Source organism: Labrus mixtus, chromosome 2 (assembly GCF_963584025.1).
Source record: "Labrus mixtus chromosome 2, fLabMix1.1, whole genome shotgun sequence".
NCBI classification, from domain to species: Eukaryota; Metazoa; Chordata; class Actinopteri; order Labriformes; family Labridae; genus Labrus; species Labrus mixtus.
In genome coordinates, this window is record NC_083613.1 from 16,881,330 (window position 1) to 16,895,716 (window position 14,387).

The 14,387-nt window shown below is 40.4% G+C and overlaps 2 protein-coding genes across 3 annotated transcripts; one reads left to right on the forward strand and one right to left on the reverse strand.

The window, feature by feature from the left end:
• Positions 1 to 714: 714 nt before the first annotated feature.
• On the reverse strand, positions 715 to 6,662 carry yju2b (YJU2 splicing factor homolog B). 2 transcript variants are annotated; one of them, XM_061053641.1, is made up of 10 exons: positions 6,592 to 6,662; positions 5,970 to 6,013; positions 5,798 to 5,851; positions 5,622 to 5,704; positions 4,459 to 4,514; positions 4,308 to 4,368; positions 3,791 to 3,933; positions 3,518 to 3,690; positions 2,944 to 3,082; positions 715 to 2,047 (listed from the first exon to the last, which is right to left on the reverse strand). In XM_061053641.1, the coding sequence occupies exons 2-10, from the start codon at positions 5,970 to 5,972 to the stop codon at positions 1,557 to 1,559; spliced, it is 1,203 nt and encodes a 400-aa protein (XP_060909624.1). In that variant the 5' UTR covers positions 5,973 to 6,013; positions 6,592 to 6,662; the 3' UTR covers positions 715 to 1,556. The 2 variants fall into 2 exon arrangements, with proteins under 2 accessions (XP_060909624.1, XP_060909632.1); XM_061053649.1 differs by lacking the exon at positions 6,592 to 6,662 and adding an exon at positions 6,227 to 6,245.
• A 399-nt stretch (positions 6,663 to 7,061) lies between these two features.
• Positions 7,062 to 9,002, forward strand: LOC132986934 (transcription factor IIIA-like). The gene has a single exon (XM_061053662.1). The coding sequence runs from the start codon at positions 7,178 to 7,180 to the stop codon at positions 8,249 to 8,251; it is 1,074 nt and encodes a 357-aa protein (XP_060909645.1). The 5' UTR covers positions 7,062 to 7,177; the 3' UTR covers positions 8,252 to 9,002.
• The last annotated feature ends 5,385 nt before the right edge of the window (positions 9,003 to 14,387 follow it).

A 14,387-nucleotide genomic window follows, 5' to 3' on the forward strand; every position in this document is an offset into this window, starting at 1 on the left:
TCAGAAATAAAATACCTTCTTATTTGGTCGAATAACTGTCCATTGGCCTTGCAGAGAAGCATGAGGAATAAAATATTATGCAGCTTCCAGCGATCCATGTTGACTGACTGGAAGCCTCAGTGGACTGTGGCCAGATACTATAACAGACCCCCCCCCCCCCCCCCCTTTATCACACAATGTCTAGTCACAGGAGGAGGAGGAGGTGTTTCTGATCAATAATGGTGACTTGATTTAAAAACATGCACAGAGTCCTTGTTGATTAGAAAACTCACACACCTTCTGCCTTCTGGGTTGATGGACGGAGCCTGTTCATGTGTACTTTCAAGTAGTATCTCATTCTTCAGCAGGTCCCATTTTTCTGGAGATTAAAAGAAGGGAGCTACTCAACCAACATACTGGTAGCTTACGCCTCAGCTGTTTAAGTGTGGTTTATGTTGTTTTACACCAATAAGTTTTAAAGCTACTTGAAAAATCTACAACATTTTTACATTTGGTGCTACAAAGTTGGGAAAGCATGGAGTAAATCTAGACTATGTTTCCTAAGACACAGAAGAACAATCGCAGTCACTTCCACACGGAGAGGCAGACACACTCCTAAAGCAGATAAACATGGAGAAACCAGCAAGAGTAAGCTAGATTTTTATGTTTACACCTTATTTAGATGGTCTTGATAATTTGAAACATTTAGGTAAAAACTCAAACAGTGAACATTGCTTAATTCAGAATTCACATTTAATTTAACAAGGAAAAAGAAAATCTAAATCAAAATAACACATTTAAACTCAAAGTGTTTGCAGGAGCGCCTTATTAAAGAGAACTGATGATCAAATTAATTTTTTTTGATGTATTCTGCAGGCCACCAACAGGAAACCCACTTCTTATTTCACACTTCGTTTATGGAAAAAGTACATTTCCTCTGTGAGCACACAAACTGGGTTCTATTAGAAATATAATGATCCCAGCACCACACCAGAACTTTTTTAAAGTGTAAAGATACTAATAGAAGTACTTCATTTGATTCCAATTATGTACGGGGGAAACATTCAACTGTGTAAAATACCCCTACCACTCCCCTTATCCAGATGTTTGTTACATTTACACATTTTGAGTGTATAAACTTTATATTAATTAACCTACACTTCAGTATTTTTTGGTGGCATCTCACCCCACTGAACCATCACATGCACATCACATCACAGACTGTATGAGCTGTAGCTGCTGGCTAGTATGCAAGTCACACATTGCATTAAATCAAAGAACGCTTGCTCTGATTGGCTGCAAGAAGACTTTCTAAATTTGGGGACAAAAAGGTTTAAATGCAGCTAATAAAGATTGACCAAAGATTTGATACATTATATTTGGTCAATATTTAAAGGGATTAGACTATTAATACCCAGCCCAAGTGGGTTTACCGCATCTGTTATTTCAACAACTGGAAAGCAGCAAAAATGATCTCAGATGTTTCACGGTCGATACAAACACCAGGTTGTCTTTAACTCCCACGAAATGAAACTCCAACATCCATTCACTAAAACACAGAAACTGTCCATTCAGCCTCATGGTCCAGGGTCTGAGTCTGAATCGCTGTAGTCTGCAACCAGAGATGTGACTGCTCCTAAATGTGTGTCCCTCTCCTTCTCCTTCCCAGAATCCTTCATGATTATCAGTCCTTTGTCTGCTTCCTGTTTGATATGCGTCTCCCTGGAGCTACAGCCGTTTGTCTCCGTAACCTCCCGTCCCAGGTGTGTGGTTACTGTACCCGGGCCTTCCTTTGAAATCTCTCCATCACATGTGATGATTTGAGGTTGTGACAGTCTGCTGGTGATGGTGGCACAGGGTTCAGATTTGACTACTGGTGCCCCAGAACGTTTGAGGATCAGGGGGCTGGGTGAGGAGCTCAGAGCTTTGGCCACAGAGGCTTCTTTCCCCTGCAGGCCGAGCTTATGGAGCAGACTACCAGCTGCACTTCCAGGTGCAGCCGAGGACGAGTTGAACCACGACCGAGAGGAGATCTCTTTCCGCTTGCTGTGCTGCTTGTCCTCGTAGGCTGATGGAAGAGGGGAGAGTGGAGAAATTAGGAATGAACTAGTATGTGTATCCATGTGATCATAACAGAGTTATATCACAATTATTTCATGTAATTTAATGCATAGCTAGCAAAACAGGTTTTTGATACGCCTGCATTTTTTAAACTGTTTCAGAAAGATGCTTATTTTAATTTATGATACATTTTTAAGCTTTAATTTGATTGTGTTCATTTTACCTCAGCTTTTTAAAGAGTGTATCTTGTGTTTGTACAGCCTGATGGCATCAATGTGTTTGGACTGATTACACTAAATACTGAAGTGTAATGTTGAATGAGAAAACAGGAATAGCATAGACCATGAAGTTGATTACAACGTAATTTCAGGTCCAAAGAGATAGTAGTGTGTTCTCTCTAGTCAGTTTAATTGATCAATTCAATTTGAAAGCTGCTGAGGCCAGCCCGGCCGAATCCAGGTTCATGTGAGTTCAGTAGTTCTTCGTTTAATCATTCAGAGAATTCCCTTTAAAACTCCTGTGAGGTACTTTTCATCTTGTGTTGATTTTTGGCACCCCCCTGTGGACCAAGCAGTGTGTCTTATCCCTTTTCTGATCCTGTACTGTACATGTAGTAGTGGTGTCGTCTGATGAAAATCTCCTCCTGCTGTCTTTCATCAGTCATAGATATCACTCAGTGTGGATCTTTGCTGTGGAAAATGTTCACAAAGGCTGTTTCTTGCTCCTTGTCTGACACCTACCCGGTCACAGCGCTCACACACATTGAAAATAACTTAACAGAAATAATCAATCTTCTTTCTGATGGTCTGGTAAATTTTCGTGGCTAATATAGAGACATCGGAGATCTCTTATAATCTTAATTGATCTGTATGTGTGAAATAAAACACTGTATGTGTTATTTACAGTCAGGTGCCTGGTATGTGAGCAGTGATGCCAGTTTCTTGTCCTCCTCCTTCTCTGGCAGCAGCGGGATGGACAGGTTGGTCCTCATCCTCACTGTGTTGTCCTTCTCCTCCTGCTCAGCCAGAACCTTCTTCTGTGTCTGCATACACAAAGTCAAATAGAGCTTTCAGTCCACAGAAACAATTAAACGTGATCTCAAAGTGTACCAACATTTTAAAACTCAAGAAATGTGAGGATGGCAAAACTGCTTGTTATGTGAAAAGAGGGGATTTACTTGTGACTATAAAGTGTTTTGGAGCTGTTTTTGATTCTCTTTTATGTGTAATGACATTCAGGAATACAATGTTGTTTTTGCATTTTTTCTGCTTACTCCTAGTATACACAGGAAGAGTGAGAAACAGAGCAGTGGATTGTACAGAATTATACACATGCAAAAATATTGTGTTTCTTTTCTTGTTAACACTTGTATTACTTTAGATTGCAGTGATGGTTAAAGAAAGACTAAACACACAAATAGTAAAAAAAATACACTCATAAATGTTGATTAAAAAAACCCAAGGGTTTGACCTCCTACCCTGAACTTCCTGCGGAGGGTACTGTTGAGCTGGAAGTCATTCTTCCAGCCGGCCTGGTAGTCTTGAATCTCGGACAGAGAAGGCAAAGCCTTTTTGAGCTTCTCCTTGTCTTTCCCACCGTGGTCAAGTTTGAACATGGCATCCGTCTCCAGTTTCTCTTTTTCCATCCGCTCTGCACAGGGAGACAGAGGAGAGAGATGATTATGAGGGGGCAAACACAGAAGGATAGTGTATCTTTGTGAGAAATATTATGCCTAAAATGATTGCTATACCTGTGGTGAGGATCTGCTCATTTTCCTCCATGTCCCAGCGTTCCTCCTTCCTGCTTGCGCCGCTGACTATTAAGTAGTCGCAAGTCGCCGGGTCCGTCTGCATCTCAATGTAGTTGACACACAGGTGACACTTCATCTTAAACCTGGAGGAGACACAAACGATGCAAGTTCTCAAGTTGTTCGTTGTGATTTAAGTATTCGGTAGGGCTAAACGACATATCATTTTACTATCGCAACTGCGATGTGCACATATGTAACACAGGACACATCAAAGGACGTGCGTTCTGTCAGTCAAGTGAAAACGCGTTTGGTGCCACTTTTCTGTTGTTTGATGCAAACAAAAATGGACGGTTTTCTCATTTCCCAGTACCAGTAATTTACGATACTAGTCTGTTATCGAACCTGTCTGTTCAGCCAGAGTCTTAAGTTACTTTAAGAAAGAATCACAAGGATATTCTGATGTTTTCTTGTTAAGTGTCACTTGCACCACAGGGGTCAGAGGGTCAAAAGTGTTTACCTGTAGATTGGCGTGGTGTAGTAGGTCCCCACTTTCTTCTTCTCAGCGTTGTAACGGACCCCTGTACCACAGCAGTGTTAGTGCACAGAAAAACACACACAGTGGGAAACTGTTTACCTGACTAAATGGATTATGTTTTTTTCAGACCTACCCATGCCAATGTGATTTTTGCAGCCATCACACCAGATGTTGTAGGGCATCTCAAACCTTGACAGACAAAACCAGTGAATTAGTCCATACACTTAACTTAAATGTCAAAGAACACCAGCAGGATTGTCATTGTTTTTATTTGAAGGGTGAAAACACTCCAAGGCAACTCACAGTAGCTTACAGGATATCTAAACTTAACAGGCTGTTTAACGTTCAGCTGTATTGTTGTCCATATCTCTCAGCCTAAAGAACTTAACAGGCTTTCATTTACTGGAATTATCATTGGTACTTGTTTGTTGATTTTACATCTGTAGTTTCGTAACAAATAGTCTTTGGGTTCAATTTTGGCTAATTAGCAATATTAGAACTGTTTAAAATGTGCACCGTGTCTGAGGGAAAACATAGAGACAGATATAGACTACTTTATGAAGACTGTCACATTCATTCAAACAGTTAATGTGGAAACGAGTTCCCAATTTATCAGAATATTCACTGATAACTGTTCAATATTACTTGTGCAATAACTTTGTAATTCACTGCTTTATAATTGTCTATTTATTTACTCAGTCACTGCACTTTAACTGTCTATTTATTTATTTATTCACTGCACTAAAACTGTTTATTTACTCATCCAGTCACTGCACAATAATAACTGTATATACTCTTTCACTGCACTATAACTTCACTTATTTGCACTATCTCTCTATATATATTTGTTTAATTAATCAGTCACTGCAAAATAACAACTGTATATATTCTTTCAGTCACCACAACTGTCTATTTATTTATTATTATTATCATTCATTCACTGAACAGCAATTGCTCTGGCCACTTTTTGCATATTTCTCTTTCATGTCACCACAAATACATTTTTGTTTTTGTAAATGCTGCTGTTTAGGATGGCTGCTAATGAAGTTTCGTTGTGTCCTTGTATACAATGATAATAAAGCTTCTATCTATCTATCGGTTTGCCATTCTTTGTATTCCCACAACAATAAATAAACAGTTGTAAAATTGTATCACAGTATTTTATTTGCTTGTTTAAATGTGTATTTTGGAGATGGTAACATTTAAAACCCAATGAATTCAACCTTCAATCTGATAACAAGTCAGCAACATGGATTTGAAATAATGATTGTTTGTCATTTCTCTTTGTGTCCTCACCTGATGATGAGGATGCCCTGGGACAGTTTCCTGGCCCTCTCACGCAGAGCATGGGTCTTGTGGTAGCCATTGAGGGATCCATGCTGAAGACACAGAATGTTATAGAAACATATCTTAGCCTTAAAGCACTTAGATTTAAACTAAATCAAGAACACACCCTGTCACCAAATACACACCTTAGCAGGATCAAAATCTGGAGGGTAGTATTTGTTCGTTCCTTTTCTTTCACCCTGTAGAGGAGAACATTGCAGGGCGCTTGGTCAGTACAGAATAGAAAAGTTAAACATGTAATCTTGAGATAATTTGCATGCAGACAGACACAGTTGAATGATAAAGGTCAAAGCTTACCATACTGACGACTGGATCTCCACACTAGTAATGATCGTACGACCCTGTTTTCAAAATGACAAACAATAAACAAAAGCAATGTCACTGACCCCAGGTAGTTTAAATGTTTGTACAGTATATAAACCCCCAAAGAGCCAGTCTAGGTCGAAGTAGGTGGGAGGGCTGAAGGGGTAAAGGATAGGGGTGATTTTATATTTGAGGTGTTTCTGTTGAGTCACTGGAACAGAGGTAAAACTTTGCAATGAACTTCAACATACAATTCAGATTCAAGCAGTTTCCGCATCTCTGGAAAAAAAAATACATCTAAATTAATAAAGCGTCCGACAGATATTTTCTTTTATGTGCTCGTAAAATATGCACTTCTATGTACCTACGTACAACTTAAATCTTAAAGTTAAATGCCTTCATGTGAACTATCTCAGTTTGTCTTTATAAAGCTTCGAGGATAACACCAAGCCAACATTAGCAATAGTTTGCTCGCTGTTTGACGCTTTATGCCGTTTAAATACGAGCAACACGTAGCTACATGACGACAACAACTAAACCCATATTCTAATGTCGGTTCTGAAAAGCTTACTCTTGTTTAAAAGCAAAAAAACCAACAACAACAACAACAACCTACAACGTAATTCTCTTGTAGCTGCTCAGCTGCTCAACCGAACACAAGAGGCTCATGGGTAATTAGACGTATCTGTTGACTTCACGCGCTGTAAGAATAATCGGAAATAAAAGTTCTCAACTGTGATGATGTACTTGAATGACCTGTGAAGTCGAACCAACAACCGGGAACGCCGGAGAAGAAAAACTAGTGTCCTACGGATCACGTTTATTATAAGTAAATGATGGCCAGATTGTCAATAATTCTTTTAAATCGCGTACTGTATATCAGTTTTTGGCACATTTGTAATTTCCGTATAAAAGTCGTGATATTTAGTTTGAATACTCTAGTAAGCTGTTACTAAGTCCTGAAATAAAACACGTATTCTATATGTTGATCATTTTATCACACTGAACCTCGACGAGAGACTTCTTTACCTGGGAACTTCGAGGATCCGAGTGGCATCTAAATGCAGACTGATTTCAGGAGCTAGCGTCACGTTGCAAAGCATTGTGGGTAGTGCCGGTGTCAAGAAGACGGAAAACGTGGCCAGGGCCGGGCAAACATATTTAGAAACTGGTGTTACCTGTCACTCATCAATGCCTCCGAGATGGAAATCAAAACGGAGCCACTTAAACGTTTCATTTGCTCGTTTTCTGACTGCTCGGCCGCTTACAACAAACAGTGGAAACTGGACGCCCACTTGTGTAAGCACACGGGACTCAAACCTTACGCCTGTGTGCACGAAGGCTGCGGTAAGTCGTTCTGTAGCCCGTATCACTTGGCACGGCATGATCTCAGTCACAGCGGCGTGAAACCCTTTCAGTGTGTCGTGGACGGCTGCAGAGAGGCCTTCACCACCAACACAAACCTGACCAGACACATGAACCGCGCTCACACTCAGGAGCAGAAGAAGTACGTTTGCAAATTTGAGGGCTGCGGGCTCGAGTTCAAGAAGAACAAGCAGCTCAAGTCCCACGTGTGTGAGCAGCATACCCAGCTGCCTCCTTACCAGTGCACTCACGAAGGATGCCAAATGCGATTCACCTTCCCCAGCAAGCTGAAGCGACATGAAAAGGTGCACAGAGGCTACCCCTGCCAGGAGGAGGGCTGCAGCTACGCGGGGAAGACGTGGACGGATTACTTGAAGCACAGAAAGGAGCAGCACAGGCTCACTGTGAGGTGCGACCAGTGCAGCAAGGAGTTTAGAGACTCCTGGTTCTTGCAGCAGCATCAGCACGTCCACTCTGATGTCCGGGTGGTCCTCAAGTGCCCCAGAGATGGATGTGGGAGGTCTTTCACCACAGCCTTCAACCTGCAGAGCCACATCACCTCCTTCCACGAGGAGATGCGGCCCTTCGTCTGCACCCAAGCAGGCTGTGGGAAGACCTTCGCTATGAGGCAGTCTCTCCAGCGTCACAGAATCGCTCACGACCCGCTAAGGAAGAAGACTAAAAAGCCCAGACCGAATAGATCTCTTGCATCCAGGTTAAGTGGTTACAGTGAAACAAAGAGAGTGGTGCTCAAAAAGCGTAGGGTGCATCATCATGGGTCTGACACCTTTTCCACACAAAACAAGACTGGTTCTTTTGAGTTGGTGTCTCTCCTGCAGGACACGTCCCTGCTCTGCAGCCCTGCTGTGGACACACTCACTAATCCTCTGACTCCACCTCTGACCGTGTAGAGTCAAATGAAGGCATTCACACCAGACTGAGGATGGATGGCACTTAATAGAGCTTTTCTGATGTCATATAACTTTTTCTAGCAATGTGATGTCATCATCTTAAAGCCTAAAAAGCTCCTTCTTTGGACAAAGGGGTGATTGGTTGTTTTGGGCTGGGACTTGTATATTAATCCATATATCATCGCCAGTTCTGTAGATGAAAACCTGAACGAAGAAATCCCAAGATACAAGAAATCAGCTCAGCTGAAAGATATTTTTCTAAATCCTGTTTTTCCGTCCTCTTGGGTCTTCTCAATATTTTTTTCTTTTTGAAATTATAATTTGTTAATTGGAGAGTATTTTTCTGGAGCCACACAATCCACTGTATTTGTGGTATTTGTATATAAGAAAATATATATATTTTTAAGTTCAATATGAAAATCTTGTCCAACAAAAATGTGCAAAAAAATATATAATTCTGCAGAAAAGTGTTTAAATAAACATATGGATGCCTTGAAATAATTTTGTTGTCTGAATAGTATTAATCACTTGTTGAAATCAGTTCAGCCCAGTATAAAAATGTCATGTAATCACTTTCAAGTGATTTTATGAAAAAAAAAAAAAGTATGTTTTTATAGGATGTGCTCAGCTGTCTAGGAGGTCTGAAGGTTGGGGGTTTGATCCCCAGCTCCTGCAGCCACATGTTGAAGTGTCCTTGGGCGAGACACTGAACCCCAAATTGCCTCCACTGCTGCGCTAGCGTCAGGTGAATGCATGTGAATGAAGTAACTGTTGGACATTTAACAAGTATCTGCTGCCATCAGTGTGTAAATTGATGAATGTGACACATATTTTGAAAGATAGAAATACAAATTTACAAGTCCAAGTGTATCTGTATAAACAAGACACTTTCTCTATTCCCACAACTGAGACATACACTTTCACTGCAAATACTCAAATCCTACCGAGTGGATTTGCCTAATTCTAGTGACAAATATCTCATTACACTTAATACAGTATAGCTCCCAACCTTTTTTGACTCAAGACCCCACTTTGACTTCACAAAACTCTGGCGACCCCAGGCATCCAAAACACACACAACCTTTTGCTTAAATGAATTTGTTCTCAATCATGTTATAGAATTGTCTACTGTGTTGAAAGTAAACATTTATTTTAGACAACATTTAGGCATTTTTCATGTGTGTTATTGTTGAAAGAGGTGAGATATCTGCACAATGCATGGCAGACAGCCAGAGACTCTGCAAGTTTCTTGTTTTGGCATCAGCTATGGCCCAAAGTATAGCCTGTGTTCAATATATTTTAATATAAAATATATTTCTTATTGATCAATAAATGAACATGTCAGGCAACCCCATTTTAATTCCATGGGACAATGTGGGGTCATTACCCCAAGGTTGGCAAAGCCTGACTTAATATATGTTACATTCTCCGAACAAGTCCAGATAAATGTATTTTTTTCAAGAAATTACTTTCAAAATAAAAATCAGTCTGAATTGCTCATGAGGTAAAATAGTTGGTTATATTAACGTTAGGTTCTAAAAATGAGATCTCAAAGAACTTGACAACTAAATTGGATTTGGTGCATTGGCAGCTATTTGTAATCAATACAAGCAGGTCAGGCCTCATTTTTTGCATTTATCATCTTGAAATAAGATGTTAACCTGGACTTGTCAGGTCTCCATCGCCAACTGCACACAGCTATACTGTTTCTGAGACATTCTTTCTGCTATTCTAATAATAGTCTAAAAACACATTTTCATTTGTAGCATGCTGTTGATATGAACAAAATGCAATAGGGGAACAAAATGTTGCTATTGTCAATACTAAATTGAAGATGACATGAACATGAAACACACCATAGCATGTACTATTTTTCATGCTTAAAGACTCTTAAAAAATAAGCAGTTATTAAAACTTAATGGGTGGGATAAAATAAGTGTATTGCTGAAAACGTTAGCTGAAATTGTTGTTTAGGTTCATTTTAGTATTTGTTACTACTTTAGTAATTTATTTAAATACGTTTTATTTTTTTGACGTTTGAGATAAAGATATCAATCAAACAAAACTTGACGCACAAGGAGCAAAACATCAGCCCAGACTAGCACAACTTTAGGAAGTGCTGGATACGCCACTCAAGACGATACTTCCTCTGAAGACTTGCCAGAGAGGGTCCACTTGAGGCTCGCTCCAAAAGACCTGGAAGTCCCATACACACACCACATTAAAATGTAAATTTTGACTGCAGAAATGTAACATTTTTACAGCCTTGTACAAAAAATAATTTAGGTCTGATTAGTAAATGTCTGTATCAGCACACACTGTGTGGGTTGAGACTTAAAAAAAAAAAAATCACTTTCTGATTTAACGAAGGATATGATTTATGCAAAATTAGCAGTGTGACCGATCTAACCGCAAGTGGGCGTGTTGCAGCAGTTTGTCACTTTACCACGCATCCTGGTAGCCCACTGGGGTGACAACACTTTGGTCAAGGTTCATTTCCAACCCTGGTCCTTTGCCAGATGTCATACCATCTCTCTGTACCCCATTTTTTTCTGTCGCTCTTAAGCCTTTACTGCAAAATCTAATATTGTCACAAAAGCGATCAGAAAAAGAAGAAAGAGTGTGTCCCTCTCCGTCTTTTTTTGGGATTTGAGCAAGAATCCCCTTTTTCCAATTAAAAGGGAATCTTTCGCCTACAGCACACAATAATTTGTCATTTTTGGACTAGATCTGTTGTTCTTTCAACGTGATTATGCCACTCTGCACAAAGCCAGGTCCTTAAAGAAATTATTCTCCAAGTTTGCTCTTGAAAAACTTCAACCTTAACCCAATCAAGCAACTTTTGGATGAGCTGGAATGACAACTCTGGCTTCTGAATGACAGCAAATCCCAGCAGATGTTACCAAAATCTGATTTAAGTGTATATCAGGAGAATGAAGGCTGATATATTTTAGTGCCCATGGTTTCAGAATAGAAGTTTAATAATTACATATGGGTCGAATGGTCTTGTCCATAACACTCTTTAGAGTCTGAAGCTGATGTCACTGACCTGCATGTCATTAACCAAAGGATGGATGTGTGTGGAGTAAAATCAAGGAGATACTTGATGACACACAGTGTCTCATCTCTGACCAACAGATTTATGGCATGAACAGAAGCAGCTCTTTGCAAGCTTGAGATTCCTTGTCTAAATCCTCTCTGAATATTTCCCATAACAGGAAGACTGCTCCCTACATTCCTGCCCCGCTCGGCTCAGACGAGCCCTACATGGACTGACTGTCTGACCAGCTCATCCAGAAATTCACAACAGGACTCATCCCATTAGTTTTCACACAAATTGCAACATGTAGTATTTGGTAGTTGTTTCCTCTTTTAAACCTGCCTACATAGTTGGGGCAATAAGACCTAGATGTATCATGTGGAAAAAAAAAAAAAATTCTTCTGAGACACCAACAGCCAACTATGCAATCAAAAATACATAGAAATACATAATAATTACTGTGTTCTTATGCATCTTTTCCATCAACATATCAGTTCAAGGCCTAACTTTGAGATTTTGCCAAAAGTCAACACGTTTTTTTAATACATTTTGGTTAATTTGCCAAATGTAATGGAATATAATATATAACGTATGTTTGTCGCATACAATGCTAACTGTATTTATTTCATCCCAGTTTCTCCAGGCTGTGAACCTCTCCATGTAAATATTTTTTTTTCTATGCTACTCCATAACATTTTTGGCCTGAACTCAGGCTTCATTTAGACCGGTCTGGATTCATGCCCACATCACCAGTCTGGCTGCCTTTGAACGGAAACACTAAGTGTGGGTGCGGTCACACTGGCCATCTGTACCGTGCCCAACCACGCTTCAACGCTAAAGTCAAGTTCGTTTGGCCAGTGTGACCGCTCCGTGCCATGCTCAGGCACTGTATACTTCCTTGGCTTTGGCACACTTCGGAGAGGTGTGCTTCGGCACGGTACACTTCATGCACGAGCACAAGCACGCAGGTACACAACGCTGACAGCCTTCATTATGGAGAAATCCAGAGTTTCATGTCTGTATCTGACTAAAATGACACAATATAAGCCACAAAGTAGCTGTCATGTTCTCTGTGTTGTTCTCAGATGTGCGGCCGCGGACTCACCTGCGGACTCGGCCGCTCGTCTCTTTTATTTTTAAATTAATTTATGGAGGTGTCTGATACAAATAGCTTAAAATAAGCTGCAAAGTCAGTAAAGTAGCTGTCATGCTCTCTGTGTTGTTCTCCGACGTGCAGACGCGGACTCGACTGCGCGTCCCTTTTTTGTTCTCTCTCTCTCTCTCTCTCTCTCTCTCTCGTCCACCTGTTTGTCAACTGAGCACGCTTCATAATAACATAAAGCATGCATGCGTTGTATTACGACGTTATGTACAAGAGGTAATCGTGCTTTTAGGCACGGTTAGTCCTGGCCAGTGTGACCGCGGGCCGTGCCGGCCAGCATGAGAATGGCGCAGCGGGGGGCCAATCGTGCTTGAGTGCGTTACGGATGGCCAGTGTGACCACGCCCTAAGTAAATGGACTTGAGCTTGTATAGCGCTTTTACACTGCAGGTCACACCTACCCATTCACACACTGATGGCAGAGGTTGCTATGTAAAGTGATCATCAGAAGTATCTAATCCCATTCACTCATTCATGCGTTGCCGACAAAGCAATTTACCAACTGAGCCACATCCGGTGCTGAGATTAAAATAGATACTGGTAAAACTTTAAAGGGGACATATTATGAAAAATCGCCTTTTATAGTGTACATATATTTGGGGAACCTGAGTGTCTACTGAGCTACAAAATGTGAAATAAATCCATGCAGTCCTTTGTTTGTAGTATGTATAAGTCTTACAACACAAAGAAAAATGCTCTGTTTCAAATTTGTTCTCCTTGTGATGTCACATTGAGATTCTGGTAACAAAAGTCTGTCTGTTTACACTCAACAAGCTATCAGTAGATATTCAGTTGCATGTCAACAGTGTATCAGTTGATATTCAACAAGACTTGTCAACAGACAAGTTATATACATTCAACTTACTGCCAGTAGACTATAAGGTGCATTTCAAGTTGTTACAACATTTTACAAAAAGTGTCTTCCAACTCTCTTATTTTTTTTAAACAGGTTATTGATTGACATTCAACTAACTATCTGTAGATTGTCAACGTCTTGTAAGTTGACACTCAACTACTCTGAATCAATCTGTCAGGTGAAAGTCAACAGTATGATGTCAACATATTCCCAATGTTTCTCACTCATCAAATGACTGACTCTGTTGATACTCTGTTGGTTGTCAACTACAGATTAGATTAATTGACTATCAATAGATAAGCTATGTTGACTATCTGTTGATTGTCAACATATATAAAGATGACTATCAACAGACTATCAGTTGGCATTCTCGACTAAGCATTTGTAGACCTGTGTTAGGACTATCCAATTAAAGTGAAAAACAGAGACACGTTTGCACAACTGCATATCAGAGAAGGAAAGCTCATTAATTTGAGTTGGTTTTAAACAAAACGAACTCAGTAGGCACACAAAATGACGAATTGTTTTCTGAAAAAGGTTCCATGAGGGAAACCAGAGGCAGCTTGACTTTGTCTTATCTGTGGTAAGCATTTCTTATATCCTTTAGAAGTCTTCCAAGTACACCATGTTTATGTTTTCTTGCTAACCAGTAGGTCCACTCTATGAAGCAGAGCTGTTCTTTTAAGGTCTTCAAACCAATCCGGTTAAAATGAGTGATTGGTCAGGTCTTGAATACACAGACGGATGAATGCACAAAAATGATGAAATGTAGCTCAGCTTGTAGCTGTCTGGCAAGGAGGAAGAGGGAGAGCCGCGATCACTGAAACGGTGTACATCCTCGCTAATCCCCGGGGAAGTTGCACGACAGCAAATCCACCACACGGACGACTCCCAGGTCTTCCCCCACAAGGCTCAAAGAATCTCATCGTCAAGGGTGATCATTGCCCAGTCCCCAGGCAGCACACAACCAGTCGATGTCAAACCAACAAACTCCATTCTTCCTGTCAACACTCTCTACGGTGGTCCAGGTAAGCGTGGGCCAATCAAAAATCATCTTAGAACAGGAGTCAGCGCCACTC

Coding starts and splice junctions, on each gene's coding strand:
- yju2b (XM_061053641.1), bottom strand. Junction 4,369..4,458: donor CAAAAATCACATTGGCATGG/GTAGGTCTGAAA, acceptor GCTGTGGTACAG/GGGTCCGTTACAACGCTGAG. Junction 3,083..3,517: donor CCCTCCGCAGGAAGTTCAGG/GTAGGAGGTCAA, acceptor TTGTGTATGCAG/ACACAGAAGAAGGTTCTGGC.
- LOC132986934 (XM_061053662.1), top strand. CDS start 7,178: ATGGAAATCAAAACGGAGCCACTTAAACGTTTCATTTGCTCGTTTTCT.